Here is a 27,991-nt window from a genome sequence, read left to right as displayed (position 1 = left end):
AGTATTACATAACTTTCAGCAGGTTGCAACTGAATGTTTACAAGCAGTCTGCATACAGGGCCTGGGAAGTGGGGAAGGAAATTTTACTCCTATTGGAAGCCAGACTTGTGGAATAACTGAGGTATTTAAATCAGTCATTGAGACTGAAAGGACCCAAATTACACTAAAACAAGGAAACAAAGTCTAAATGCAGACGAGAGTCCTTGAAGCAAAAACGGGAAAGGTCTACATATATTTGGACGACATCTATGGTAAAAATCAGTTTGGCCAGAGAGAAGAGAACGGCTACGAGTGTTCGCAAAGAAAGTGACAGTCATGGTGAGGTCATTCTGATGACTTCAAAGCAGGGCGATCGGGGGAGTAAAGTCTAGCGGCTAGCATTTTCCAAATGCCAAATGCTTAAGGTAAACAGACGAGACAGCTTCGCATTTCTCTCAAGGTAAAATACATCATATATGGGAGTTTAAAAAACAATTTAAAAAACGCGACGGTTGGGCTTCCCTGGTGGCGCAGTGGTTGAGAGTCCGCCTGCCGATGCAGGGGTTCGTGCCCCGGTCCGCGAAGATCCCACATGCCGCGGAGCCGCTGGGCCTGTGAGCCATTGCCACTGAGTCTGCGCATCCAGAGCCTGTGCTCCACAACGGGAGAGGCCACAATAGTGAGAGGCCCGCGTACCACACACACAAAAAAAAGCGCGATGGTTTTCTCTTTCAGATTTCCGTGAGCCTAACCGTGTAGAGCTCACTTTCTTCCCTAAGAAATCTCGCGATATTTTCGTGGTCCTCTGTGGCGGGAACAAAACGGAAGCCAGGGCGCACTATGCGGACGTCATCTGGCGGAAGTGAGGTCATAACCTAGAAGCCTTGGAGAAGGAGAAGTGCGTTCACGGGTTCTGCTTGTAGTGGAGTGTGGAACGTTTAGGCAACGTGATCTGGTTCTTTGCGGGAAGGTGGGCGCCCTGGTGCTTGGCCAGCCGTGGCGTTGCGGGCCTTTGGGGGCCGCAGATTTGGTCTTTTTTCACTGATATAAGAGCTCGGCGGCGGGCCGCGCAGTGCCCTGACCCGTCGTCACCATGTTGGTGCTGTTTGAAACGTCCGTCGGCTACGCCATCTTTAAGGTAGGTGGGAGATTGAGCCGTTGGAGGGGGAAGGCAGGTGTTGGGCAGGAGAGGAGACGGAAAGACGTAAGGAGAGGACGATGGTGCTCAGGATCGCGTGGGCGCCTTTTCTGTCCCCCTGCTCTGAAAGGAAGGGGGAAGGCTTTGGGCCTGGGAGGCGCATGTTTCGGTGAACACGTGGCCGCGCCGTCTGGGGCGCTGGGTTCAGTAAGAGGATTTGGCCCAGTTAGAGAGGTGGACAGGAGCCGTATTCGAATTTTATAGGTTATGAGGAGTATGGGTTTTGTTCTGAGAGTTTTGAGGAATGATTGGAAGGTTTTAACAGAGGAGTGACCTCATCTAACTTTGTCTTTTAATGCACTTGTTTTGCTCTGTGCAGAATAGATTACGAGGGATGGGGTGCAAGAACGGAAGAAGGATATTTTTGCATTAATGTAGACGAGATGAAATTGCTTGGGTTAAGGCTGGCATGGAGGGAAAGAAATATCAGGAGAAAATTAGAAGGTAGAACTGACGAGATTGGCTGGTTGAAGAATGCGAGGTTTGGGTTTAAGTAAGTGGGTTTGTGGTGGTAGGGAAGGGAAGAGAAGGTTTAGGGATTTGGGGGCTGGGAATGGGGAGGATACTAAAGAGTTGCAGTTGGGCTGTGTGAAGCTTTCGATGTCTGTTAGACGTGGAAATACAGTGGTCATTTCAGATTTGAAGCCCAGGGGGGAAATCTGAGCTGGATATAACCAACCTGAGTTTTGTTTTTTTTAATAGGGAAAGTTTGAAATTAACTTCAACTTCATCAGCAAGGAAATAACTGAGCAATGGGACGTTCATGTAATAGGGTGCTGTTGAGATGTTAGGAAGCATGAGGTAAATTGAGTTCTATCTACGTGTCGGACTCTTGGGTTCAACGAATATAGCAACGAAAAACAGATTTTTCATATGTACTGACAAGTCAAAAAATGCTAGGTAAACTATATACAGTGTGATTCTAGTTATAAATCAAAAACCTGTGTGGTACGGGTGCATAGCGTCTGGAAGGGTACATACCAACATGTTTATTTGGGAAAGTTTTTCATTTTATTTTCCAAGTTTCTCTTTGACATTTGAAAATATACTTCTATTTGCATGTTACATTAAATACTTGTTATTTTTAAGAAAACCAGTGAGATAATTAAAAACCGAAAGCTGATTTTGCCTCTTTTTCTCTCGTTAGAGTTGTCTGAGATTGTAGTATTAGCAGTTTTAAGGGACTAAAAGGCTTTGGACCCTGGGAACGGGTCTATTAGACTTTCCCCAGCTTTTTGCAGTCTTTTCTAAATTATTATTATTATTTTAATATTTATTTGGTTGCAGCGGGTCTTAGTTACAGCAGGCACGCTCCTTAGTTGCGGCTCTCAGGCTCCTTAGTTGTGGCTCTCAGGCTCCTTAGTTGTGGCATGTGAACTCTTGGTTGCGGAATGCATGTGGGATCTAGTTCCCTGACCAGGGATTGGACCCCGGCCCCCTGCATTGGGAGTGCAGAGCCTTAACCACTGCACCACCAGGAAGGTCCCTCTAAATTCTTAGAGTTCTGCACATGCCCCCAAATTCTCTTAGCCAGAGTAGTCTGTCATATTTTGAATCAGCGTCTGTGGATGAATTTCATCCAAATTGATGTTACGGATACTGTCCTGACCTGGATGCTAACAGGGGAGGGGTAACTTTGCACTGTCCAGTGGTTGCTTCTAACAATGGGGAGGAGTTGGGTTTAGCAATTGTATAGTTTCTAGACCTGGATCATAAAGTATAAAGTCATATGATTTATTGATTTCTACTAGTAAAGAGTATTCTCCATAAAAATAAGTCTTGAGTATTCTGTTGCAGTTTTTAATGTTGTTTATCTGCAAGCTACTGTTCAACATTGTTAAAAATTGTGGTTTATGTTTTATGTAACCTAATATTAGAGAAATAACTAAAGGCTTAAATATATTGAAATATTGCTTCATTTATAAATATTTGGAGTTAGTATCTGTTATTGATTCTTTCTGAATAAAATAGGCATACAGAGTATTCCGGAATTAGTGACGGTTGCACAATTTTGTGAAAATTACTAAAAAGTAAATTGTACACCTTAAAAGGGTGAATATCATAGTACGTGAAATATCTATGTGTGTGGAGATATGCAATACAAGGTTATTAGCTCCCTTTCCCATAATCTTTCAAAATGCTGGGGTATAAAATTACCTTGGTTGCAAAAATCCATGCTTGAATGAGAATGCTTTAAGAAAGTTTTTCAAACTTTTTTTTTAATCTCAGTTCACAGTAAAGAATACATTTTATATCATGACCCAGTATATGCATATCCATATATACACAGTGATTCAAAAAGCATTTAAAACTTTCCAAAAAATGTTGCTTGTTAATAAAGTTATATATAAATGCAGAGACAATACCTAAAAGAACTATTATTATTATTTGTAGAATATTGCAGAAACTCAAGCCTGTGTCCCTTATGTCACATGGCACACAGAGTAAGACTAGACATTCTTCAGTCTTATTCATCCCAGACCTTTTGTAGCTGTGCTTCCCAGTATGGTAGCCACTAGCCACATACAGCTATTTAGCATTTGAAATGTAGCTAGTAAAGCTGTGGAGATGAATTTTAATTTTAAGTCATTTAAATTCTTAGTAGTCACGTTGTACAGTGCTGCTGTGTAGCATAGTGTTGTGTGTTCCTTTATTTCTCAAGGGCTCGAGGAAGAGCTTTTTATGTGACTACCAAAGTTCCTATATAACATGATTACTATGCAATAAGCTTTTCCAGCTTTATTGGGTATAACTTACATACTATATAACTCACTTTTTGTAAATGTAAATAGGTACATATAGTACTTATTATAGTAAAACTAGCAAACAATATAACAGCAGTGCTAAAGATTTTAGTGGTGACAATAGCTAAATTATTCATTCCATCTTAAAACAAAATGATAAAACTTAAAATGGATTTTGCATATTAATATTTCAGATTTCCTTGTCTGAAAATGAATGATTAAAAATTTGAGATAGATGGGGCTTCCCTGGTGGAGCAGTGGTTGAGAGTCCGCCTGCCAATGCAGGGGACGCGGGTTTGTGCCCTGGTCCGGGAAGATCCCACATGCCGCGGAGCGGCTGGGCCCGTGAGCCATGGCCGCTGAGCCTGCGCGTCTGGAGCCTGTGCTCCGCAACAGGAGAGGCCACAGTGGTGGGAGGCCCGCGTACTGCAAAAAAAAAAAAAAATTGAGATAGATGTATAACAGAAAATGCAGTAGTTACTTCTAATTCTGTTTTTGTTAAGACTTTATTAGTAATGTTCTTTTCAGTCTGTTGTGCACGACTGGGAACATAAAGTAGCCAAGGTTTTGTTTGGCATAACAAAGTCCTTGGAGACCTTTCAGTGGTCATGAATTAACATGATTTCATTACATTTCCTTTGTTGTTTTAACTTGAAATAATATCTCTTTAATATACCAATTTTGTTATCCAAATTTTATCTTCAAATATACTTGCTTTTCAACTAGAAAAAAAAGTGAATTTTACTCATGAGTCATAGCCCCTATTTGGTACGTATCCTGTCAACAGTCATTGAACTTTAGGTATGGTTAACCGCATACTGAGTAAACTACTACTAAAAATCACTACTATTCTGTGAATTTCCTCTAACAAAAAAATAACTTTGAATTAAAGTTTCAGTGCATTCATGAGATTTGATGGAATGTCTTTGTATTCTAAAGTTTTAATGATATACAAAACAGAACTGTTAGTGGTTTGTACTTTTTTAATATAAAACAGTGTGCTTTGCAATTGTTTACTGCTTCATTACTGATTCCTGTTTTTCCAGTTCTGTAAATATGTTTGATTCAGCTGTGTGTGGGATTAAATTTAAACAACACAGTAAATCCTTAAAGTCATCTTGCCAGTCTCATCTGACAGAAAATAAAGGTGTTGTGCAATATCGTATTTCTTCATGTTTCATCATGGAAATAATGTACTAGGCTATAACTGGGTAATAAGTCTTACTATGCAAATATTCTGTGGTACTGTGGATTTGGTGAAATGTGGCTTGTTGGTAAGGTATAATTTTTAGTTGATCAGCAGCCTTTTCCCACAAGATATGTATAATATCTATAATACTATATTTCATCAAGTATAATACACTGTTATTTTACACTGCTAGTTAAACTGACTTGCCATCAATTGTAAGACATCCCAATTTCAAGGATGTTAAATATGGGGTGAAATGGATTTTAGGATTGATCCTACCCTAGCTTATACTTGGGCAGCTGACTTATCACACAGTATTGGTGAGGGTGTAGGAAAATAAGAACTTTTATTCACTCTTGATTTAAGTGAAAGTAATAGAAGTTTTTGAAGGCATTTTGATAATACATCTGTCAACATGCGTTTCTTATATGATCATTTAACTCCACTTCCAATAATTTGTCCTAAGAAATACAACATGTATACATACAAAAGTATATATATTTATCAATAAGGGCATAAACGATGGTATATTCATACAAGGCAATTCTTGTTAAAACCTAGAGTTACGTCCACAATATGTTAAGTGTTAACTGTATAGCACGATTCCTAAAAGTACACATTAATAAAATGAAGCATAGACAGTCAAAAAGTCTTGAAGAATATATACCTAAATGTTAATGGCTGTGTTTCATAGATAAAAGTACCCCTTTTTTCCCTTGGCATGTTAAAATTTCTTACATAAGGATGTGTCTTAGAACTAATGGTATCTTAGTTTTAGAAAAATCCGTAGTTCTTGTCAGGATGTTCATAGCAATAAATAACAATTTTTTAAAATTATTTATTTATTTATTTTTGGCTACATGGGGTCTTCGTTGCTGGGCACGGGCCTTCTCTAGTTGCGGCAAGCGGGAGCTACTCTTCGTTGCGGTGCGCGGGCTTCTCATTGCAGTGGCTTCTTGTTGCGGAGCATGGGCTCTAGGCACGCGGGCTTCAGTAGTTGTGGTGCGCGGGCTTCAGTAGTTGTGGTGCGCGGGCTCTAGAGCGCAGTCTCAGTAGTTGTGGCGCACGGGCTTAGTTGTTCCACGGCATGTGGGATCTTCCTGGACCAGGGCTTGAACCCGTGTCCCCTGCATTGGCAGGCGGATTCTTAACCACTGCGCCGCCAGGAAAGTCCCTAAAGAACAAATTTTATTCTGTAGAAAGTAGGCAAATAAATTCTTTTGATCTGTGAATATGACAGGCTTTGTGAAGGGGTTAGGGAGCTCCTTAAAAATAGAAAGTTTTAAACAAATACCCAGCTAGATCTCAATTCCATCCAGTTACTTATTGGGCTACTTGATTTATTAGTTTGACCAAAAATTTGTGCTGGGTAAGAAAACTGGTAATTTCAGAGAGAAAAATAGCTCCCACCACCCTCATTTTGCATGTACAATTGTACTTGAAGAGTATAGTTGTATATGCCTAAGCTGTGCGATTTAAAGAAAATTATTTTAAATATTTATTTACAGGTTTTGAATGAAAAGAAACTTCAAGAGGTTGATAGTTTGTGGAAAGAATTTGAAACTCCAGAGAAAGCAAATAAAATGTAAGTCATCTTGAAACTAAGAACTTAGCAGTTAACATTTAGAGGTTTTTGTTTTTGTTTTGTGTGTTTGTGCCCCCCCTTCATGTAATATATCCATAACTTTTTGTTTTGAACTCTATGTCAGGAATAATATTGGTATGAGTTCAATTATTAGATTCCTTATTTGGAGCATAGGCTATCTCAGCTAATTTGTATTAATTGCAGATGAGATTGGACAGCACCCAAAAAAACACTATTTTTGTAAGATATTTGAAAGCATAAATTGATTGTGAATTAAGTATAAATTTCTGTTTAAAGTAATAACTGTCAAAAGCATGGGCTGCTAATTGATTTAACTTGTAATTTCTCTAAGTTAGTGATATTCAGGTGTTTTTGAACTTAATTCATAGTTTATTTATTCTTTATGACTAGTATTTCCTAACTCCCTCTGGCGTAGTAAAATAACTAGCTAGTAAATACTGGAAAGGCATACCTTTGTTCCCCAAGGTCTCTGGACAGGAATATAGAATATAACCTTGATGCCCATTCTAAGAAAGGAGTGGTGGGAGAGAGAGCTGGTTTTTCCTCAAGGCAGAGTCAAGAAGGCTGTTTCACCATCTGTGAATCACCCTGTGAAATATCCCATTTGGTGAGTGTGGTCCTAGGAAGGAGCCGACTGATCTCTTGATTATGTCCTTGGATGCCAGAGGGCATTTCATAATTCATCTGCTAGTGCTAATAAAAACTCACTAGAATAGAAGGAAGCTACTTAAGCTTGCTAAAGAGTGTTGAACCCAAAGAGATGTCATACTAAATAGTTAGGGAAACATGGTATACTGGAAAACCATGCTTCAGAGTAATGTGTATAACGTGATTGCATTTTGCAGGTGTTGCTGTACACCTATATATGCATTTATGCAAATATACAGAGATATGAACAAATGCCACTTCAGTTGAGTGGAAATGGGGTTAGGTGGAATAAGGTGAAATAATTGCTTTTTTCTTACCTCTTTCTATTGTTAAGTGTGCATTTAAGGTACCACCAGGGTGTTCCCTGACGAGGTGAGAAAACCTTGCTTAAGATAACATTATTTTAGACACAGTGGAAGACTAGTTTTCCTTTTTAAAGGGCTGTATGCTTTAGTTGTCTGAGTTAACTTGATTCATTGTTGTCGATGATGTATCCTTTTTGGACCTGAATTTACGTGATCTAACTCAAATATTCGTCACTACCACTGAGACAACAATGGATTAACTGTATGTATTTGTTTTGATATAAAATAATGTTACCCTGCACATAAGTGAGTAGGGAGGAAGGGGGTAAAGTAAGGGTAACAGGAATTAGATCTAACAATTAGTTATTTTTTAATGGAACCTGTACTGGATGCACAAATCAATGTCATGAGATTTCTGGCGTAAGAGGGACCCTTACACCTTTTCTTAAGCCACTTCTGTGCTGTATAGTAAGAGGCATTTGTGTCTAACTTTAAGCAGCAGAGGTTATGTTGAAGCTTCAACATCTTTCCTGTGGTTTAGATGTGGTAACAAACCTCTTTTCTGTTGTTCCAAGTTTCCTTCAAAACCTACAACCTCTATAGTAGTTCAGACATTACTAGCCTGACATTTAGAGAAATTGGTCATTTTATTGGTCATTTTAGAAGAATATCTAACTTTACACCAATAGCCAATGGCAGGAAAATTTTTTATTGGTGTATGCTTTGGAAACAGTCCAATACCTCTTCTCCTAAATATGTGGCTTTTGCACAGTGTGCCCCCATAACATTTTTTTTTTCCCCTTAATTCTAGAGTAAAGCTGAAACATTTTGAGAAATTTCAGGATACAGCAGAGGCATTGGCAGGTAAAGTCAAAGACTGGCTTTTTTGGTTTTTCAGATATTGGTGATTTGTCATCCTCATTAAAAGATTGTTTGCTTCAGTTGCCTGAGTTAACCCTATTCAATGTTGTCAATGATGCATTCTTTTTGGAACTGAATTTAAGTGATCTAACTCAAATTCGTCACTACCACTGAGACAACATTGAGTTAGCTTTTTTCACTATAGGGTTGGTTTTTCCCCTACATGTGATGAGAGGTGAGAAGTGGTTAAGTTGATCTCCCTGTGGAAACCAACAGCATAATGCTGAAGCACAATTCAGTAAAAGCTGTTCTACAAGGGATCAAGGTAATGTGGTCAAGTACACTGCTCTCTGATCATTTCAATCCAAGGGTAAAGTTGAGAATAGCCAGGATTTAGAGTTGGAATAATAATAAAGCAGCTCTCCAGGTATATACATTTTTAGTTTCAAAAAGCACAGTATTATTAAAAGATTTAAGAAAACTAGTAGAGGTGTGTGTGTGTGTGTGTGGTGTTTTTGTTTGTTTGTTTTGTTTAATACACAAACTACAGAATTGCATAACAGTTTACCTGAAGGGGGCATGATTTTTTTATGATTTAGAAGAATGGAGGACTGTTATATCCTTCAGCTAGTCCTAGAGATGAGACAACAGACATCAGTAGGGTTTAATGACTAGGCTTGGCTTCAGTAGGCACTTGGTCTCAGTGTTCTTTTAATGCTAGGGAAAGCAAGATCAGATATAAAACTCTAATCATGAATTTTCAGTTGCTTAAATTCTGTATCCCAGATCAGCCAACTACTTAGTGGTATAATTTGAAAATGAAGGACCATAATGAAGAGTATGGCTTAAAATTAAGCCATAAGATTCATTTGACTGAACCAAGTAATTTTGTTCACCGCCACAGGAGAAGGGTATAGTTCTCTTATATAGTGAAAATTAAGAATCTTATTAAATATGTTGGAATATTAATGGGCCACCCCAACCTTGGCAGAGGGGTGAGCTGAAGGAGGAGCCAACGAGGCCAATTTTCAAATTTTTAAAAATAGTTCTAGGGCTGCACACATCCAGTAATTGAAGTCTTATAGAGCCATAAAGCATAAATGTGGTAATTTTTGCCTGGAAAATTTTTAAAAGATAGTTCTGTTCATCACAGCTTTAAAAATAAATATGGGTAGAATTTTGGTAATATCCCAGGCAAGATTGTGTTAGCTATTCTCCAACTCTGGGGAGCATCATTCATATAGATTGATTTGAGTAGCTCCTCTTGGAGTTGTAAAGTGCTGCAGCTCTGATCTCAAGTGGCCCTTTTTTGGGGGGCAGGTATTCCTTAAAATAATGTAAGATAAATGGAGAAAATAGCATGCTGGGTAAAGTCAACCCCACACACTCTTCAGTCTAAATTCCATGAGGGCAGAGACTGTGTTGTTCACCGTCAAATCCCTAGCACAAAAATATTTTTGGGTAAATGAATGAAGGTAGTGAGCTCTGTCAGGAATCTAGTCATAGAAAACTACAATGCCTTTTCCCATCAGTTTTCACCAGAAAGTTGAACATCATCTTATTATTATTAAGAGAACAGAGTCCTTCCTGGGAATTAACTTCCCTCTCCCAGTTATAAGGCAGTTTTGACATGACAGAATTAGAACTAAGTGGTTGTAGATGTCAGGGAATACATTTAAAACCTGTAGCCTAAGAATGAGTCCAGTGTGTCAACTTATAGTGGTCTCAGCAGCTAAAATGTGCCATTTGCATAGCAAGGTTTATTTTTACTCTTGGTTAGACTTGTAAGTTTCACATCTTACAAACAGCCACAGTAAAGTTTGGAGCCAGCCTAAATTTGGATGAAGGGAGAAGACTGCTGAGGGATGCTGAATAGTGGCTAATAGAGAAGAGGAAAGATTCAGCTTCCCCTTATCCCTGTCACCATCTCTGTATACCATCTTTTAAAAATACATATAATGAAGAGTGATTAACAGGGAAATTAAATGTGAATGTTAGAGTGGATCTAGAGTAGAAATTTTTTTACTTTTAAGAAATCTTAAAGGAGAACACTAGGTTAAAGTGTGAGTAAATGATAGGAAAGATTGAGAGCTAGAAGCAGGACATTGAATAAAATCTTTTAATTAGAAAAGATTAAACACTTGTAAGGAAAATACAATTATTAGAGAAATGTATATCAGAAAGGAGTCAATGTTTTACAATATGTAAATTGTTAGAACTCAACAAAAGTAGCTTGAATCTTAGCTTCCTAGAGTGTAGAGACCTCTGTAAGATCTGTGTGGGTTTTGTCCTCACCTTTCATCTTCCAGATAGCAGATAAAATGCACTTGAAATTCAAATGATTGGGAATTTGAATTCCCAAGGAGGAAAGAGCAAGTACCTGGCTGATTAAGCACAAACTGCTGCCTGACCTTAGAAATTGTGACAGACTTCCTGCCAGGCATACTTTAAATTCAGCCAAAACCCAGACAACTAGAGAGGTATTAGTATTAATTAGTCCATGTGGGTCTAAAGGATCTAAGTATAGGTCTAAAGAAGGGTGAGAGTTATTAAGTAGCACATTTAGAGCTTGCCAAAAATGAAAACAGCCTCCAACTCAAATTGGCTGCCTTCAGTAGTAAGTTCTCAATCGCTGGAGGTTTTAAGTTAGAGGCCTGTTGACACATCTGGATCAAGGATTAGCAAAAGTAAGACCTCCACTCGGACATACTTAAACTGTGGCAGAACCTTCAAAATGAATACACTCCTTTTTACAGGAGTGTAAACAGGGTTGACAGAGTTTTTATGGTATTTCACAATCAGGCCAGTCGGTCTATAGTGACACAGGAGAGTGAATCAATTTATCATTCCAAAACAGATTGTTTCTAACAACTTACAATTCTGAGTTCAGAAGGATTGTGTGACATAGAGAAAGGAATGCTGGGTCTGGTTTAACTCCTGGTTCTGGAGTGGAAATGAGAGTGGGAAGATCAGATGAGATTGTGAAATATGTAACGTTTATCATTTCACTTCAGAAGTAATATTAAATTCAGCTCTTCTGAAAAGAAGTGGGTTTTTTTTTCTTTATTTATAAAATTTAAATAAAATCTTAAGCTCTTACAGTTAAAGTTTTGAGTTAACTGTTTTGTTTTTCTTCCTAAAAAAGCATTCACAGCTCTGATGGAGGGCAAAATCAATAAGCAGCTGAAGAAAGTTCTGAAGAAAATAGTTAAAGAAGCCCATGAACCCCTGGCTGTAGCTGATGCTAAACTAGGAGGCGTCATAAAGGTAGTTATAATTTTCTTTTATGCCTGCTGATCAGAGCTCACCATACAGCATAAAGACTGCAAAGCCTAGCCTTTGCAATGAGTTGTTTATCATAAGTTCTCAGATTTGAATACTTGATCTTTTTCCCCTACGCTACATAATAATTGGTTTCCAATATGATTATCAAAACTAAGGTTATATAAGTGATGCCCCAAATGATAACACTTTATGTATATCCTGGGATATTTTTGTTTAGTGACATTTTTTTCCCTTTCAACATAAATCACATTTCTTTTTTATTGTATGTGTTTATTGGAAAACTTTAGTAGGGAGTAGAATTGCTAAGGTTAAACATAAAGTGAGAATGGAAAGAAAGGCTGGATATATAGACTCCCAAACATGCAAGGCAGAAAATTTTAGAGGCCAGTTGCGATACCTTGTATGTATGTATGTATGTATTTTTGGCTGCATTGGTTCTTTGTTGCTGCGAGCAGGAGCTACTCTTTGTTGCAGTACATGGGCTTCTCATTGCGGTGGCTTCTCTTGTTGAGGAACACAGGCTCTAGGTGCGTGGGCTTTAGTAGTTGGAGCACACAGCCTCGGTAGTTGCGATGCACGGGCTTAGTTGCACTGTGACATGTGGGATCTTCCTGGACCAGGGCTCGAACCTGTGTCCCCTGCTTTCGCAGGCAGATTCTTAACCACTGCACCACCAGGGAAATCCCAGTTGCAATACTTTGATTTTCAATAGTTACAGTAGGTATTACAGTGCAAGTTCATGAACATACCTCTCATTCTTTTTATTTATTTTTTTTTTTTTAGTTGAAGTATAGTTGATTTACAGTTCTCTCATTCTTGAAGTAAGGATCAATTCTAGGTGTTTGGAGGTAGGAAAGTGCTGAAGAGATTAGAGGGGTTTTTTTTTTGAGGTAGGATTGTGAATTAAATAAGTTCGTTTGGATAGATTATTTCTAATACCGTCAGGTAATGAAGTTTTCAGTGATACCAATCTCTATCTTCATCCTTTGAAGTGCCCAGAAGTCTTAGTTTATATTTTTCTGTTAAAAACATTAAATTTTAGCATAATAAACATACAGAAAGGCACATGGGACAGCAAGTTGCTGGCTGGTGGGATTATGAATATCTTTAATTTTTTCTTCTCCGTTTCCCCTTTTGCAAAACTTAAACACTGGTTGTCTCTTGTATGCATACTAAATATTTGTTTCTTTAAATGTGATGCAGCATACACAATTTTGCATGCTTGTTGTTTGCATTTGATGCAATAGAACTGTAAATTTGTATGGAGTTAGCAAATACACTGCGAAGTGAAAAAAATGAAGGCGTCCAGAACAGATTCATCCTGTTTGCCTGGGGTGTGTAAAAACTTAAATTTTATAAAGATTTATGTATATGTATACACATATACATTAACGTTAGTATAGATTTGGAAGTACTTCAGGGATCCTAACAGTAGGGAAAAGGCCTAAGGCCCAGAACTTGTGCTTTTCATTCAGTTCCCTTCTCTATAGTACTATTGATTAAAACCTTCTGTGTGTATTACCTTTATAATTTTTATAAGAGGCTAAATAATGTAAGGTAGTAAAAGATCCTTCAAACCACCAAAAAGAACAAAATTACTAGGTTAAATTGTATTTATCTATTTATGGCTTTGATTCGTGTAGACAGGCTGCCTTCCCGGAAGCTTATACCAATTTTGACCTCTGCCAATAGTATATTCAAGTGTTCCTCCCACAAACACGAGAAACTGCTTTTATGAAACTGAGAAATGTATACATTTAAATCAATGCTATTTTAGTATTTAAGTAATTTTAGGAAAAGTTTAGTTCTTTATTTGATACAAGTGTTCTTGTTCTTATAGGAAAAGCTGAATCTCAGTTGTATCCATAGTCCTCTTGTTAACGAACTTATGAGAGGAATCCGTTCACAGATGGATGGATTAATCCCTGGGGTAGAACCACGTGAAATGGCAGCCATGTGTCTTGGGTTGGCACACAGGTGAGATTTACTGGAAAATAGTCTTATTATTTTTATTTAATAAACAGTTATATAGCACAGTTCAAGGTATGTTACAAATACTATCTTAATTCTCAAGAATCTTATGAGGAAGGTAGTGATAGTATCCTCATTTAACAAATGAGGAAATTGATGCCCAAAGTCTGTATAGCTGGTAAGTGATGAAGCCATAATTTGAACCCAGGCAGTTTGGCTCCATTGTCTGGGCTCTGAACCTGATGATAGACATTCTCTGCCTCTCTGGTATTAGATGCCACAATTCTTGGGCTTTCTTTTCTCTTTTACATCTCCTAAATCATTTGCTACCATTCCATCTACTTGCCATCTCCCTGAATTTTCTCATCTGCTAATGATCTTCTCTTCTGCTTTGTGTGTGTGGCTTGTTTTATTGAGTTTTTTCTTGAGTTTTTATGAGGCAAAGAAAAACATTAACTTGTCATGTTTAACCAGAGGTCCATTAGACCAGGAATTTCTGCTGTACTGTGATATATATAATCCTGAAAAACTTGGCATTCTTTGAAATTGCACTACAATAATAGGGTTTGTGAAATAAAAATAGGATTACGGGTAAACCACTCAAAACCTAAGTAACTTTGTAACCCTAAAAAAATTAACAGTTAAAAAGACATGTTAGGGACTTCCTGGCGGTCCAGTGGTAAAGAATCCATCCTGCAGGGCTTCCCTGGTGGCGCAGTGGTTGAGAGTCCGCCTGCCGATGCAGGGGACACGGGTTCGTGCCCCGGTCCGGGAAGATCCCACATGCCACAGAGCGGCTAGGCCCGTGAGCCATGGCCGCTGAGCCTGCGTGTCTGGAGCCTGTGCTCCGCGACGGGAGAGGCCACAACAGTGAGAGGCCCACGTGCTGCTAAAAAAAAAAAAGAATCCGTCCTGCAATGCAGGGGACTCGGGTTTGATCTGTGGTCAGGGAACTAAGATCCCACATGCTGCAGGGCAACTAAGTCCAGTGTGCCGCAACTAATACCCGGCGCAGCCAAAAAATAAAGGACATGTTAAATTTATATTACAGATATACTACAGTAAACAAAGGTCTGGACCTTTGAACAAATAAAATAAGATTAATTGGCATTGTGCACAGCAGTAGTTCTCAATCAAGGGCAATCAGATACCCCTCAGAAGACATTTGGCAATTGGGGTTGAGGCCAGGGATGTTGCTACATATCCGACAGTGCACAGAATAGACCCCACAACAAAGAATAATCAGGCCCACAGTGTTAATAGTGCCAAGATTAAGAAACCCTTATGTATAATATTGTTCCTACATGGCTTTCTTCTTTTCAGGTGTTACAGTGCTGTACTTTTTTTTTCCAGTGGCATAAAGCATTAAATATGCTGCAAAAATCATATGTGAACCAGTATGGTTTGAGCTGCACAGCATTATCCTATTTATCATTCATAAATTAATTCATGTTTCAGAAATGTAAGTTATAGCAGGACAGATGTACTTGTTTTCTTTTTAAATGTGTATTTTTAGAGCTTAAATATTGTATTCTTATTTAGCTAATTTTCCCATGCAGGAAAAAGGTAAACAGTATAGCTCCAGGACAGGGATTCTGGTAAAAGTTTTTTTAAGATGTTAATTAAATGCTTTTTTTTTAGTGATGTATATTTTTCCCCCTTCTCCCCAGCTTGTCCCGATACAGATTGAAATTTAGTGCTGACAAAGTGGATACAATGATTGTTCAGGCAATTTGTAAGTATAGTACATGTGAGGGCTAATCTGTTTGTCTCTGTTGTGGTTTTTTCCTACTGTTAAAATTATATCTTTTATAATTGTTGAGGAAGAAAAGGGAGATGAGCTAGAACTTTTAGTAAGTAAAGTAAATTGAAAAATGCAGAATAGAAGAAAGGAAAAACTAACTATAATTTGACTAGTTGGATAATATGGATTACACTATTAATGTAAACTGATTGATTTCTCTTTTTCCATGAAAAATGATAAAACCATAAGTGGGATCTGTGTTGTGTTTTATTTTGCTTTTTTCACTTGTAGTTGTATATAATAGGTCATTTTCCCATGTCATTGGGTGATTTTTGGACATCAAAGTCTTAACGATTTCCAATTTTAAAAATCCCTTTAAACAGCAATTGTATTTGTAGGTGTATATACCCAAAGAACTGAAAGCAGGTAATCAGATACTTATGCAGCTAATGTTCATAGTAGCATTATTCACAGTAGCCAAAAGGTGGAAACAACCCAAATACCCATTAACAGATGAATGGATAAACAAAAGGTGATATATACATACAATGGAATATTATTCGTCCTTAAGAAGTTCTAATACATGCTACAACATAGATGAATTTTAAATGTTATGCTAGGTGAAATAAGCCACAGGCAAGAAGACAGGTATTGTGTGATTCCACTTATGAGGTACTTAGAATAGGCAAATTCATAGAGACAGAGAGTAGAAGAGATTACCAGGGGCTGGGGAGGTGGGGACGAGGAGTTATTATTTCATGGGTACAGAGTTTCAGTTTGGGTTGATGGAATAGTTCTGTAAATGGATACTGGTGGTGGTTGCACAGCATTCTGAGTGAATGTGAGTCACTGAAATGTACACTTGACAATGGTTAAATGGTAAATGTATATTTCATCACAAGTTTTTAAAAAATCCTTTTAAGTTCCTATTTTCTTTTTCATTTTAATCTACTGCAGCCCTGTTAGATGACTTAGATAAAGAACTAAACAACTACATTATGCGGTGTAGAGAATGGTATGGCTGGCATTTCCCTGAATTAGGAAAAATTATTTCGGATAATTTGACATACTGCAAGTGTTTACAGAAAGTTGGTAAGTAACTTGATCCTGTAAGGCATTGAAAATAGCCATTTATTTTTATTTATTTATTTCACTGTGACTCATTTAAAACATGAGTTACAGTGGGTTTTTTTCTTTTTCTTAAACTTCCAAGGGATTATTATGTCTTGCAGGTTTGGGGAGTGTAGCCATATTAATATCTGTTAGAGTTCAGGAAAAAATTAACTTTGACTTCGATGGCCTGTGCAGCAGAAAACATGGTTCTCTAATTTGGTTTTTCTTTTTAAAAAAAAAAAAAAAATATATATATATATATATATATATATATAATTTATTTATTTATTTTTGGCTGCGTTGGGTTCTTGTTGCCGTGCACAGGCTTTCTTCTGGTTGCGCTGAGTGGGGGCTACTCTTTGTTGCAGTACGCGGGCTTCTCATTTCGGTGGCTTCTGTTGTTGCAAGCACAGGCTCTAGGCACATGGGCTTCAGTAGTTGTGGCACTCGGGCTCAGTAGTTGTGGCTTGCGGGCTCTAGAGTGCAGGCTTAGTAGTTGTGGCACACAGGCTTAGTTGCACCAAGGCATGTGGGATCTTCCGGACCAGGGCTCGAACCCGTGTCCCCTGCATTGGCAGGCAGACTCCTAACCACTCCGCCACCAGGGAGCTCCTAATTTGGTTTTTCTGGAAATGGCTTCTTATGGTTAATGTGTCTCAGTGAAATTACCATTAATAAGGACAACTGTGGACTGGGGGTATCCTGAAATACATTAATAATAATTAATATTAAAAATAGTATTGCTGTCTATACTGTTAGTGTTAAATTGTATACCATTAGTACAGCAATATTAGTAGAAGAACGTGAGGATTGTTAATAAATATGAGTTACTTGGCTCATATTATCATATTACTACCCCTAAGAACTCATGGCCCTAGCTTCAGTATAACCTTAGCTACAAATTGTCTATCACAGTATTGTAAGTCCTGTTTCATGGTGTATTTTGGTTTTTTTGTTATCTATATTTTTTGGAGGGCGGTGGTGGGGAGAGAAATCAAGCCTTTATATGAGGAAAGTTACTAGGTCAAACTTGTTCGCTTTTTGTTTTGTTTAGGCATCCTTTTCATTGGCTTATCTCTACTTTTTTTTTTGACTATTTGGTGGATTTTATATAATTTATTGAAGAGTGATTCTCCCTCATCCTCTGCAAACATTCCATAGGCGATAGGAAGAATTATGCCTCGGCCACACTTTCTGAATTACTGCCAGAAGAGATTGAAGCAGAAGTGAAAGCAGCTGCAGAGATATCTATGGGAACAGAGGTTTCAGAAGAAGATATTTGCAACATTCTGCATCTCTGCACTCAGGTAAACTATACACATAGAGAAACTAGTTGTGGTGGTACCAGCTCTGTAATTTCTGATGGCAATGATGATTTTTAAATGTATTGTTCACCTGATAAATAAATATGAGGGTGTTCAGTCACTACCTCATCTGATGCCATCTTGATTTATACTTAGAGGGGGAAATATATACTAAAATGAAGTTAAGAGTACTGTCTTATTTATATTGTTAGCATTATCTGAATAATAAATCCATTAAAAAGGCAGAGAAGTTTAGCTTCAATTATTTAATTTTAACTTTTATGTTTATAGCCTGTATTTTTTCTCCCTTTCATTTGAAGATAGCTATACGAGAATCACAGGGGATGACAGAAATGTCTAGCCCCTGGAGTTTTTTAAAATAACAGTAATATTGATTAACATTATTTTTAGGCAGTGTATTAGCTTGTTTCCATACATTATCTTATAAGATCTTCACAACAGCCCTTTTATAGGGAACTGAAGTAAGAAATGGTTAATTTTCCCAGGGTTGTACAACTGCTCTGTGATAATTTGGGACTCCGATGTTTTAGACATATGAATTTTACACTGTTTTTACTCTTGTCATTTATGACTTACTCATTTTGTTCCCTACACTAGGTGATTGAAATCTCCGAATATAGAACCCAGCTCTATGAATATCTGCAAAATAGAATGATGGCCATTGCACCCAACGTTACAGTCATGGTTGGTGAATTAGTTGGAGCGCGGCTTATTGCCCATGCAGGTGAGGATTTTAATGTAATTTGTAAACATGGGTATTGAGAGTTGAGTTGTTTTCTAGGTAAGATTTTTTTTCTTTTATCTTTAAACTACACTTATTCAAGTAATTCTAGGTAATAAATAGAAGTAAATGGTATATTTGTGAGGACTAAGGCCAAGGTGTTCATTGATGATTTTTTTTTTTTTTTTTTTTTTTTTGCGGTATGCGGGCCTCTCACTGTTGTGGCCTCCCCCGTTGCGGAGCACAGGCTCCGGACGCGCAGGCTCCGGACGCGCAGGCTCAGCGGCCATGGCTCACGGGCCCAGCCGCTCCGCGGCATATGGGATCCTCCCAGACCGGGGCACGAACCCGTATCCCCTGCATCGGCAGGCGGACTCTCAACCACTTGCGCCACCAGGGAGGCCCTCATTGATGATTTTTATTTGTATGCCTGACTTCCTTTCGGATAATGAAGGCATCTTTAGTCACTGCCTCTTCTGAGACACTTGTGGTCCTTTGTCAGAAGTTTGTTTGGTTTAATTAGAACAACCAGAGGAGTGCAGGAGGATGAAATCAGTTAGGATAGGCTTACCTCGTTTTATTGCACTTCACAAATACTGCTTTCTTAAAAAATTCAAAGTTTGTGGCAGCCCTGTGTAGACCAGGTCCATTGGCATCATTTTTCCAACACCATTTGCTCACTTCATGTCTGTGTGCCACATTTTGGTGATTCCCACAATAATTCAAACTTTTCCATTCTTACATTTGTTAACGTTGATCTTTGGTCAGTGATATTTGATGTTACTACTACAACTTCCTGAAGGCGAGTGTATGTTTGTTGAATTTTAAACATGTAATTAGTGGTTGAGCAACTGCATTAATATTGATGTTTTCTGGGGAAGTCCTTGGCGGTCCAGTCGTTAGGACTCCACGCTTCCACTGCTGGGGGCCCGGGTTCAATCCCTGGTTGGGGGACTAAGATACCACAAGCCGCATGGCCAGGCCAAAAAAAAGAGAAAGAGATTTTTTTTTCTTAATTGATGTTTTGTGACAGAAAATCAGTGCAGCACATCTAACAAAGCATCAACTTTAATACTTAATTATTGTGCTTATATCTCCTCATCCATATCTTTTTTTTTTTTTTTTTTTTTTTGGCTGCATTGGGTCTTCGTTGCTGCCCACGGGCTTTCTCTAGTTGCGGCAAGCGGGGGCTACTCTTTGTTGCGGTGCGTGGGCTTCTCATTATGGTGGCTTTTCTTGTGGAGCACAGGTTCTAGGCGTGCGGGCTTCAGTAGTTGTGGCGCGCGGGCTTTGTTGCTCCGCGGCATGTGGGATCTTCCCAGACCAGGGCTTGAACCCATGTCCCCTGCCTTGGCAGGTGGATTGTTAACCACTGTGCCACGAGGGAAATCCTCCTCATCCATATCTTAAACAAGGAGTAAATAAAGTGTAAGAAGTTTATCACATAGATCTACTGAGATGTCCTAATACTAAATTTTCACTTTAATTATCTGTATGTTTTTTCATATCTATAGTAGTAGGATATCTGGTGTCTAAAATAAATCTCAGAAAAATAGGGGCTAGATTGGGTGGTGTCTGTGAATACGTGTGTTTTTATCTCTCCCACGGTATGCTAATGAAATGTGAAATAGTAATACCACCTCTTCAGGCAAATAAGTAAAATTGAACAAGTAACCTTCAATTTGTCATAGACATTCATCACAGACCTCTGCTTGTGGTGTTAATGGATGAATCACAAATGCTGAGGTATCAGGAATTTGGGGTAATTCCAGACTATAGAATCCTGTATTATATCAGATTTTTATTTACTCTGGTAGCTATAATATTAATATAGGTCTTTTTAATACATGGAACTTGCAAATACTTGCAAGTACATTCCTGGTAACTACTTCTTTTCTTTTGAAGGTTCTCTTTTGAATTTGGCCAAACATGCAGCTTCTACAGTTCAGATTCTTGGAGCAGAAAAGGCACTCTTCAGAGCCCTCAAGTCTAGACGAGATACCCCGAAGTATGGTCTCATTTATCATGCTTCACTTGTAGGCCAGACAAGTCCCAAACACAAAGGAAAGGTCAGTTACAGTTTTCCTGGAGTAGGCCTTTTTTTCCTCCAAACCATTTTCCTCCTACTGTTTCTTTTTCATCAAATAGAGAATGGTGAATTCTTTAAATAAACACTTATGTACACTGAAAGAAAAGGTTAGAAGAAAGGGTTACTGCTTGCTGTTACTATTTTTCTAGACTCCACCCATTGGTGGGGACAGGGATGGCACATCAGAAGTTTTCTGTGTGGCAGGAAACCTTTAACATCAATATTTATGACCTATAAAAAATAATGGCACATACACTGTGCTAACACTTGATAGGACTTTGGTGAATCCTCTTAATAGCCCTATGAGTTGTAGGTGTCTATTTTACAGAGGAGGAAACTGAGGCTTAAAGTACTTGGAAGCTTTTTACAGGATACATAGTTTAATAGGAATTGAAATGTTATAAAATTCAGAGCAGAGTGGTGAGAGAGATAAAGGGTTCAGTAAAATAAAATATTAGTTAAGCTTGCGGGGGCTGAGGGCTATACTTAATCTGGATGATCTCACAGTGTAGGACTAATGTCACACAGTAGAAACTAAAGGAAGATGGAAGAATGGTTTGAGCTAGTTTTAGACATAAGCTACTACAATATCTTTTCATCCAACAGAATAATGGTGGTTGTGTATATAACCAGTTAGCCATCATACTGTGGCAAAGATTCAAATAGAAGATAAGTGGCTTGAGTTGTATGGTTTACAATACTTTTGTAATTCCTGATTTTTAAAAAGTCCTAGAGTGAATTCTAGAGTCAATGATTTATCTGTAGTGTTCTCATGAATAAATTATTGAGAGAATTTTTTACATCTCATCTTGGAGTATAGTTTGAATGCCTCTAACTTCAAGTTCTCTATTAGATTTCTCGGATGCTGGCAGCCAAAACTGTTTTGGCCATCCGGTATGATGCTTTTGGTGAAGATTCCAGTTCTGCGATGGGAGTTGAGAACAGAGCCAAATTAGAGGCCAGGTTGAGAACCTTGGAAGATAGAGGGGTAAGAATCACATCCTGCATATTGCAGAAGTGTTACCTGTCAAAAGTTAATAAACCACGAGTAGTTTATGTACTTTTTCATTTCATTTGCTAACCAGTTTTACTTTTATGATACATTTTAGTATGTCTAATATATTCTTTTTGTGCCTGCTGTTAACAGTTTACCTAATATATACAAAGAATTGACATACTACCATATATATTATAAAGAGATTATGCCTTAGAAAACTATTAATAATTTTTCTTTTCTTAGATACGGAAAATAAGTGGAACAGGAAAGGCATTAGCAAAAGCGGAAAAATATGAACATAAAAGGTGAGTGAGTACATTTGGGAGAGCATGAATGAACAATTTTTGCTTATTTAAATGTTAATTGTTGACAGTTTTTTTGTTGTTTAAAACAACTAAGTATCCCCCTAATTTATTTCTTTGCCATTTACAGTTTTCCATATTCACGTCTAGTTTTTAGTCATACACACATTTATACGTTGTGCAATAAGTACACATAATATATTTGTTTTGGCCTTTTTCCTTAATATTTAATTTACTCATTTCCGATAATATTTTTCCTTCATAGTTCCTATATAGTATAACATATCAAAACCAAAGTCCATTCAGAGTTAAGCCACAGGGAAACCTGTTTTTGTTTGTTTTGTTTTGGGGGGGGTTGTGGTATGCGGGCCTCTCACTGTTGTGGCCTCTCCCGTTGCGGAGCACAGGCTCCGGATGCGCAGGCTCAGCGGCCATGGCTCACGGGCCCAGCCGCTCCGCTGCACATGGGATCTTCCTGGCCGGGGGCACGAACCCGCGTCCCCTGCATTGGCAGGCGGACTCTCAACCACTGCGCCACCAGGGAAGCCCGAAACCTGTTTTTTAAAAAAAAAAAAAAAAAAAAAAGAGTCAAAGAAAAAGTCTATAAGTGGCTAAGAGCCATGATAAGTATTCAGACCTCACTCTGAAATTACAAAAGATACTTGTGGGGAGAGGTGTTTTTGTTACTATTTGAGATAATGTTCAATACTGATGAGGTTGTGATGATAGAAATAGAATGTAGAAAACAGATTGACGGTATGTGTCAAGAGCCTTAAAAACATTTCTAGTCATTAATCCATAAACTGCTTTTAGGACTTCTTACAGTCCTTTAGTAAAATCTTATAAGTGGGCAGGGAAAGCAATATAGTAACATCTCATTATAAATATGTATTTAGATATATGTTTTAGTATATACATTCATAAAAATTGTTTTCCTTGATTCTGAAAAGAAACCAAATGTATTCAGTTACGGGCATTAATTAACATTTACTTTTATATTGTGAATTTTCTAAGATCTCTACAATGACCATGTATTTTGTAATTTTTAAAGCCTAATTTGTTGTGTTCAGTTGAAAAAATGTGGATCTTTGTTTTTGGGCTTGGTTTTTGTTTTTCTTTTTCTTTTTTTTACAGAAAGTCAAAAGTTTAATAACACATATATCTGGGAGAGACTCAGGAGAACCTAGTCACAACTTTGTTTCTTAAATTATAAATGTTTTTAACCTATAAAAGTTAATAGCTGTGAGCCTGCCAGATAGCTTAATAGAACATTCCTTAGCTTGTTTTTTTTGTTTTGCGGTACTAGGGACTCCCACTGTCGCAGCCCCTCCCACTGCGGAGCACAGGCTGTGGAAGCGCAGGCTCAGCGGCCATGGCTCACGAGCCCAGCCACTCCGCGGCATGTGGGATCTTCCCGGATCGGGGAACGAACCCGTATCCCCTGCATCGGCAGGCGGACTCTCAACCACTGCGCCACCAGGGAAGCCCCCCTTAGCTTGTTTTGAACAATTTTTTAATGTTCCCATGCCATTATGCTTATGACTTTAAACACATGTGCTTAAAGCACCAATTATGAGGTTTAGTTCACATTTTTGGCACGCGGTACTTTAATTTTTCTTTCTACTTTGTTAGAACAAAAGCAAACATTTGGGTTTCAAGGGATCTTTATCCATATATATCCCTTCTTGTTCCTCTGCCACTTGGAATCTTGTGATGGAGTCTTCTGTATTAAATTTGATTTAGGGTTTTTGTTTTGTTTTTCATTGAATTGCCCAGTGTTCTAAAACTCGAATTGGTTCAGTTTTTACTTTCTAGTGTAATCATTTGGTATAAAGAGGTTCCCTCCATTTTTTCCCCTATGCTGATTGACTATTTTTCTATACTATAGTCACTACATTGATTACTAAATCAATTCATTTAGCTCACCACTTCTCTCGAAGTGTGAAGTGTGACCTACTGTTGACACCTCTTTACCTTTTGGAGACTTTTTCATAAACTGCCCTAAAGCCACTAAAATGAAACAGCATTGTATGCTTGTGTAAGTATTACCTAATGACGTTTCCTTTTAAATCTCTTTAGAATTATTTGATTACTGATATTTGTAGGGATTTTCTAAAATTCTATGGCTCTTTCAGTGAAGTGAAGACTTACGATCCTTCTGGTGACTCCACACTACCAACCTATTCTAAAAAACGCAAGATTGAACAGGTAGACAAAGAGGATGAAGTGGTTGAAAAGAAGGCCAAAAAAGCCAAGGTTAAAATTAAAGGTTAGTTTGAATTCTTTTTAATGTCATTTATACTCTTATTCCTTAAGAAGTACAGACTTCATAAATCTTGGGAAAGTACATACCATTGAACTTTATTGTGAAACCATCCATACTGAAAGCTAATGGTGTTTTAATAAACCATCATGTTCTCTGGGAATAATTAGGATATTGTTAAATTTATCATGTTTCATAGAGGAATGTGAGAAGTGCCTCTTTGAATATGTAGGATTATACTAAGTGTACTAAAACTTTAGTTTCTACCATGTGAACTATTTTGCGAATCAGCTTAAAATAGAAGAAAAAAGTTATGTGGTTTCTAAATTAGTTTTTGAAATATTTCTGTTATAGTAGAGCATAGAATTGATGCAGCAGTACTTTTCGTCATTGTTTCTGTTACATGGAAAGGACTAGAGTAATAACTGGGTAGCCTGCCAACAAAGTGATAATATTTAATAGGTGCTCACCAGTGAATTAGGCTCTCTTGCAGAGTTGATAAGTGAGCTCCCCCATTTATTAGCTGCACCTGTGTTGAGTGCCTACCAGCTGGTCTAGCAAGAAAGGCATTAAAGCAATGACTGATATAATTTTGGGTTTCTAAATAGCTTAGTGGTCAAAAGTACTATCAGGGCTTCCCTGGTGGCTCAGTGGTTGACAGTCCGCCTGCCGATGCAGGGGACACGGGTTCATGCCGCGGAGCGGCTGGGCCCGTGAGCCATGGCCGCTGAGCCTGTGCGTCTGGAGCCTGTGCTCCGCAACGGGAGAGGCCACAACAGTGAGAGGCCCACGTACCGCAAAAAAAAAAAAAAAAAAAAAAAAGTACTATCAGCAAATGTGGTCTCCTGCTCTGGGTGAAGAAAACATAAACAAGTTATTTATTTAAGTGATTCTGTTTCCTAACTGAACAACAATAAAGAGATCCCTAAACCCATCAGTAACATTTGAAACACCCAACTCCAGATTTGTATCTTTACTCATATATTCATTAAGCTTTTCAAACTTAACATTCCTGGACCCTTACCACTCCCAGTCTGTGGCTCCATAATATTCTCCATCTTATAAATGGCAACTCTAGTTGCTTTGGCCTTTAACACTGACTCTTTTTATAACCCAAGTCTATTCTGGCAGCAAATCCTCTTAATTCTATTTTTTTATTATTATTTTTTTTTGCGGTACGTGGGCCTCTCACTGTTGTGGCCTCTCCCGTTGCTGAGCACAGGCTCCGGACACGCAGGCTCAGCGGCCATGGCTCACGGGCCCAGCCGCTCTGTGGCACGTGGAATCCTCCCGGACCGGGGCACGAACCCGCGTCCCCTGCATTGGCAGGCGGACTCTCAACCACTGCACCACCAGGGAAGCCCCAATTCTACTTTTTTAAAAGAAACAAAATTTTTTGTTTGGCTGCGCCAGGTCTTAGTTGCGGCAGGTGGGCTCCTTGGTTGTGGCATGCAAACACCTAGTTGTGGCACACATGTGGGATCTAGTTCCCCAACCAGGGATCAAACCCGAGCCCCTCTGCATTGGGAGCGCAGAGTCTTAACAACTGTGCCACCAGGGAAGTCCCTTAATTCTACTTTGAAAGTGTATCTAGAACTGAACCACTTATACCCATCTCTGCTGTTCTTAATGTAGTAGCTACAGTGGCACCCCCATTAGCTCTCTGATCTAATTCTACTCCTTGCTCACTCTGCTCCAGCCACACTGGATTCCTTGCTATTCCATGAACCTGCCAACCCCCCTTCTTTCCTAAAATAACCATAGCATTTGCTCTTCTCTTTACCTGAATGTTTTCCCTCAATATAGGTGCATAATTCACTCCCTTCCCTCTTTTATTTTATTTTTATCTCTTTTTAATTCCTTGGCCACATGGCATGTGGGATCCTAGTTTCTCGACCAGGGTTCAAACCCGTGCCCCCTGCAGTGGAAGCGTGGAGTCTTAACCACTGGACCACCAGGGAAGTCCCCTCCCTTCCCTCTTTTAGGTATCTGCCTGACTATCCTGTCTAAGATGTCCACATGTATTGCCCTCCTCAGTGTTCCTCTTCTTTATCCTTAGGACTGTTTACTATGTAAAATATTTTATAGCATATCTTTTTTTCTTTTTTTGGTCTCTCCATTCTCCTACTAAAGTAAAAGATTCATAAAAGCAGGAATTTTTGTCTGTGTTGTACCTTGCTGTATCTAGTTGTCTAGAACAAGCCCTGGCATATAGTAGGTACTAAGTAAGTATTTGATCAATGAATTTCTAATGATAGCAACCAGTTATTAAGTCCTCATTCTAATGTGCCAAGCATTCATGCTAAGCATTTTGCATAAATTTTCATGTGTTAAATCGTTAAATCCTAGAAATTGACCAGTGAGATAGACATTACTAAATTTTATAAGGATGAGGAAGTTGAGTTTATAAAGGTTATTAAATGACTTACTCAGGGTTTCAACAGGTTGGATAAACCCAAGTCTCCTAACTCCAAACTCTTATTAATCATTTCTAATATAATTGACTAGTCTCCCCCAAAAAATGGGTTTGGTACAGATGATTTGTTTTAATCCTGATCTCTCTGTATAGCTACATGATCATGAGAATTTTACTTCTCTGAGCTTTCTATCATTTGTAAAGTTAGTAGTAGTATACTAGGTAGATATTTGAAGGACCTTTGCAATTGTAAAATTATGTAATAAACATTGGATAGTTGACCTGAATGACAGGAAAAAACTAAGACTCTCAGAGGGGTTTTGAGGGAGAGAAGTCTGATGCAATGTTAATTGTAGTATTTTACACTTAACCTTATTCAGTTGAAGAAGAGGAGGAAGTAGTAGAAGTAGAAGAAGATATAGTAGAAGTGGTGGAAGAACAGGAGACATCTGTGAAGAAAAAGAAGAAAAAGGACAAAAAGAAACACATTAAAGAAGAACCGCTTTCTGAAGAAGAACCATGCACCAGCACAGCGATTGCTGTATGTTTGTTTTTAATTACCAATACTTTATTGACATGGGCAGGGTTTCTATATTTTATTCTACTCTGTATATTAGAAATGAACAGGTAGTTTTTAAAAAATGGTTTCATTGATGAGGAAGTACAGCAACATTGTTGTGTTTATATTATAAAGGGCCATTTCCTAAACCTAGAACCTTATTGCAAAACGGGTTTTGTTAAGGGTGGAAGGGAATATCATTTGGTACAGATGATAAAGGTGGTTTTATATTTTTAGATTTTAGTCTTTGCTCCAAACTTGTTTTCCAGGGAAATAGAATAGACCTACTTTGCTTTTTATGAGGAAAAGTTATTTTTAATCACTCATACATTTACAGGTCTTTCAAAAGCATTCTTGTTGGTTATTTTCAGAGTCCAGAGAAAAAGAAGAAAAAGAAAAAAAAAAGAGTTAATGAGGACTAATGGAAGGAACCATTCTTTCAAAGATTTCTTAATTGAATCACCTGGATACATCATGCTTAAAATTCAGTCAGAAATACACCAGAGATGCTCTCTAAAATAATCAGTGGGAGGTTGGATGAAGCAAAATGATTAATCATCAATAGCATTTCATACCTATTTGTGTCTCAACATCACATCAACTCTGTTAATTTTATTATATCATCATTTCTTAGAATATTTGTTATACAAATAAAAATATTTTCTTTGTATTTTAA

General features: G+C 38.1%; 1 protein-coding gene and 4 non-coding genes across 6 annotated transcripts; all 5 read left to right on the top strand.

Annotated features, from left to right (window-relative positions):
- The first annotated feature begins 859 nt into the window (after positions 1-859).
- On the top strand, positions 860-27,991 carry NOP58 (NOP58 ribonucleoprotein). Of its 2 annotated transcripts, XM_060106844.1 has the most exons (15): positions 860-1,117; positions 6,619-6,695; positions 8,481-8,533; positions 11,676-11,797; positions 13,656-13,792; positions 15,457-15,521; positions 16,488-16,622; positions 17,805-17,950; positions 18,566-18,692; positions 20,595-20,758; positions 21,632-21,766; positions 22,019-22,080; positions 24,213-24,346; positions 27,137-27,297; positions 27,687-27,991. In XM_060106844.1, the coding sequence occupies exons 1-15, from the start codon at positions 1,073-1,075 to the stop codon at positions 27,735-27,737; spliced, it is 1,614 nt and encodes a 537-aa protein (XP_059962827.1). In that variant the 5' UTR covers positions 860-1,072; the 3' UTR covers positions 27,738-27,991. The 2 variants fall into 2 exon arrangements, with proteins under 2 accessions (XP_059962827.1, XP_059962828.1); XM_060106845.1 differs by lacking the exons at positions 860-1,117; positions 6,619-6,695; positions 8,481-8,533 and adding an exon at positions 8,593-8,855.
- LOC132495536 (small nucleolar RNA SNORD70) lies at positions 7,837-7,925 on the top strand. The gene has a single exon (XR_009533269.1). It is a non-coding gene; the product is annotated as a small nucleolar RNA SNORD70 (small nucleolar RNA).
- On the top strand, positions 8,630-8,716 carry LOC132495535 (small nucleolar RNA SNORD70). The gene has a single exon (XR_009533268.1). It is a non-coding gene; the product is annotated as a small nucleolar RNA SNORD70 (small nucleolar RNA).
- On the top strand, positions 18,004-18,089 carry LOC132495546 (small nucleolar RNA SNORD11B). The gene has a single exon (XR_009533278.1). It is a non-coding gene; the product is annotated as a small nucleolar RNA SNORD11B (small nucleolar RNA).
- On the top strand, positions 19,091-19,174 carry LOC132495545 (small nucleolar RNA SNORD11). The gene has a single exon (XR_009533277.1). It is a non-coding gene; the product is annotated as a small nucleolar RNA SNORD11 (small nucleolar RNA).

Source organism: Mesoplodon densirostris, chromosome 8 (genome assembly GCF_025265405.1).
Source record: "Mesoplodon densirostris isolate mMesDen1 chromosome 8, mMesDen1 primary haplotype, whole genome shotgun sequence".
Classification (NCBI taxonomy): Eukaryota; Metazoa; Chordata; class Mammalia; order Artiodactyla; family Ziphiidae; genus Mesoplodon; species Mesoplodon densirostris.
The sequence above is the reverse complement of the archived record's forward strand: the minus strand, read 5'-3'. Positions and strand labels throughout refer to the sequence as shown.